The sequence below is a fragment of the Plectropomus leopardus genome, unplaced genomic scaffold, assembly GCF_008729295.1.
Source record: "Plectropomus leopardus isolate mb unplaced genomic scaffold, YSFRI_Pleo_2.0 unplaced_scaffold14028, whole genome shotgun sequence".
Classification (NCBI taxonomy): Eukaryota; Metazoa; Chordata; class Actinopteri; order Perciformes; family Serranidae; genus Plectropomus; species Plectropomus leopardus.
Genome location: NW_024614978.1, coordinates 1 through 3,373, shown reverse-complemented (window position 1 = coordinate 3,373; position 3,373 = coordinate 1). Strand labels below are relative to the sequence as shown.

Sequence of the window (3,373 nt, the reverse complement as noted above, 5' to 3'; positions counted from 1 at the left end):
TTCAAACATGTTTTTGTCTCTTTGCTTCTGTAACACCTGTTATGTTATCTTATTTATACGTGAGATTTTGTGGATTTTATTTATTGATTTATCACTGTAGAGTTTAATAATAATGTTTTATACCGGTCTGAATCTGCTGCATGAATTTTATGTCCGGAAATAACATTTTATTGGCTATTTAAGATTTTTTTTAGATATTATATATTCGTGCTGAACGATATAAAATTACAAAACCGATATAAAAATCACACAAAGTTTTTAATAACAATTTAAAAATCAAATAATAGGACTGAGGTCATTTCCTGTTTCCTGTGTGTCACACTCGAATCACTCCGTCGCAGAACAACAACAACACATGTGAGTGAAGCTGCTGCAGAGTCGCGATGTTTTTGGATTTAAAAGCTAAAGTTGGAGAAGTTTTGTTACCGGGAGATGAATTTTCCTTCGAAACAGACGACACCATCTCCCTAACGGATCACGCTAAACCGGAGAAGGTGGTGTGTGGTCCGGGTCTGCGGCGGAGCGGAGACCGGCTGGTGGTGTGCAAGAGCGGCATCCTCCGACACAAACAGCCCAACATGTTCTGGGTCGATTCGCAGCAGAGGAGGGTGAGACTCTAAAGACACTTTGTCCACTGGAGTCAGTTTATACACCGACATCAACCTTAAGTGTCCATTTGCAGTGAAATCTTAATTTAACAGTAAGCTCTCCTACATGCAGAACTCCATTTAGAAAACCTGTAATTTAATGTTCTTCTTGTCACTAAACTTTCACGCCTCACATGACAAGACTTTTTGACTGAACTGAAATGATTATGTATTGCTTGTGAATACGGCTTAAAAACAATGTTACAAAGACGTGCTTTATCCCATTAAAGTTAAACTTTACTGTTGACTTCCGCTTTCAAACGTTGTGTCCATCCGCCAAAGTGCGCCGTACTTTACAGCAGCGAGCAGCGGGCATCAGTCCTGAAAAGTTCCGATTATTTAGTAATTAAAGGCTGCTCAGTAAACAGGTTACACGCCGAATCACTCAGGAAACCAAATAATTTGTGAGAGCTATTAGTTTTTGTTCTGGAAGTGAAGTCAGTTGAACCAAACTTAGTCAAATTTTAAATTGCCTCATGGCAGAATGGAATTGTGATTTCCCATAAAGCTCTGTAGTAAAGCTACATTTAAATCTGTCCCTCTGTCCTCAGTATGTCCCAGCTAAAGGGGAGACCGTCATCGGCATTGTGACAGCTAAATCAGGAGACGTCTTCAAGGTGGACTTTGGAGGAAGTGAGCAGGCGTCTTTGTCCTATCTGGCATTTGAGGGAGCCACCAAGAGGAACCGGCCCAACGTCCAGGTGAGAGTCTTGGGACAGAAGGAGCAGGTGATACTGGCACATTAAGGTGAGACATTGGTTTTAACTGCGTCTCTCGCTGTGGTTTTTTTACAGGTGGGGGACTTGGTGTTCTCTCAGTTCATCATCGCCAACAAGGACATGGAGCCGGAGCTGGTCTGTATGGACAGTTCAGGTCGGGCCAATGGGATGGGAGTGTTTGGAGCAGGCGGTCTGCTCTTCACGGTGTCCCTGGGACTCGTCAGAAGGTAAATGTCCTCAGATTTTTATGTATCAGGGTTCATAGAGTCCTTACAGACCTGGAAAAGTCATGGAATTTGCAGATAGCAATTTCCAGACCTGGTAAATATTTGGTTAACTAAATGTACCCTGAAAATTTTAGAAAAGTCATGAAATTTTGTGTCACAAACCTGTATATTAACACATGATGTGTTGACAGTCCGTCAGAAAATCTAATGCAAATTTTAGTTTTTACAGTTTTTGGCTGATAAATGGTGTAAGTTTTGGTGATTTTTATAGAAAAACAAAACTGCCATTTTTTTCCTTTTAAAAACCACCCCTAAAAATTAAAGAATTAAAAACGTTGCCATTTTTTAAAAGAAAATGTTTAAAGAAAATAAAAATTGCCAAAACAAATTCATTCAAAAAAGTCAAAAACTGAGAAAAAAGCTCCAACATGTTTTCTTTAAAAATTGCCAGAAGTTTTGAAATAAAAATAAATGTCCCAAATATTTGGAAGAAAACAACTTTAAAAATCAGCTGTAAAAAAAAAAATTACAGCCATTTTTAGTTGTATGCCTCCCTGCTGAAGCCAAGATAAAAAACCTGAGACCTAGAAAACCTAGAAAATGACTTTACAAGCCTCCTAATTTTTGCACCAACCCCTCCGCTCTCCTAAATAATAAACAGTCCTTATTATATTTAAATATTAATTTCTATCGCTGTTCTTCATTCATTCTTTTTCTAAAATACTGTATATTTTAAAAAACTATTATATATAGTAATGAGAGAGCGAATAAGAAGTATCACTGTTTGTTTCAGTGAATGTGTGGCTGGTAAAAATGTGTGTGAACCGTGTGTGTGTGTGAGTGTATGTGTGTGTTCAGTTCTGAGACTTGCTGATCTGAGACGCCCCCCCTGTGTTTCAGACTTTTGGCGCCTCACAGTGAGATCCTGTCCGACCTGCAGCAGCTGTTCCCGTGCGAGCTGGTGGTCGGGATGAACGGTCGCCTGTGGGTGAAGTCCGCCAGCATCCAGCAGACACTCGTCATCGCCAACCTGCTGCAGAGCTGCGACACCATGACGGCGCAGCAGAGACAGCAGCTGTTCAGGAGGGTGGCACAGGGGACGCTGTAGACCACGTCAGACCACGTCAGACCACGTCAGACCACGTCAGACCACATACTGCAGCTGACCTGCTGCAGGATGAAGCAGGTGAGCAGTTTTCAGGCGGGACGTGCTGCAGCTGCTGGTTAAACAAACTCTAAATCTCTGAACTGTTTGTTCTCGAGCTTAAAGGAGCATTTCACCGATTTTACATCCCTGCAGAAAACACACAAAAACATGATGTTCTTTTTAGAAATGTTGCTGCAGATTTTCTTCAGTCAAACACAGTCAGATGTTTTGTAAAAGCAGCTGCAGTTTAATGCAGGCTCGTGTGTTGTACAGTTATTATTTTAGCTGTTTTCTAACATGGTTTATATTTGTACTAAAATTTAAGACGGATTTAACTGTATTATTGTGTGAAGATCAAAAGTGCAGCCGAACTATAAACGACAAAACACACTGTTGTTTGTTTCAGTCGTGCTTCTGAATACTTGCCCCAGCAGTTAACCCTTTAAGACCAAAGCAAATTGGCCTGATTTCTTTACAGAACATGTGAAGAAGGCAATGAGCAACTTTGCAAGAAATGACCCAAAAATTTAGCAAGAAGCTGATAAAAGTTACAAGAACATTTCCTGAAAATGAGGAAAAATTAAAAATAAAAAAACCCAACAAAAAAGACCTAGAAAGGGTATTAAAATAATT

General features: G+C 40.0%; 1 protein-coding gene across 1 annotated transcript; it reads left to right on the top strand.

The window, feature by feature from the left end:
• Window positions 1-336: 336 nt before the first annotated feature.
• On the top strand, window positions 337-3,130 carry LOC121964102 (exosome complex component RRP40-like). The gene is made up of 4 exons (XM_042514327.1): window positions 337-608; window positions 1,199-1,348; window positions 1,442-1,593; window positions 2,494-3,130. The coding sequence occupies exons 1-4, from the start codon at window positions 384-386 to the stop codon at window positions 2,699-2,701; spliced, it is 735 nt and encodes a 244-aa protein (XP_042370261.1). The 5' UTR covers window positions 337-383; the 3' UTR covers window positions 2,702-3,130.
• The last annotated feature ends 243 nt before the right edge of the window (window positions 3,131-3,373 follow it).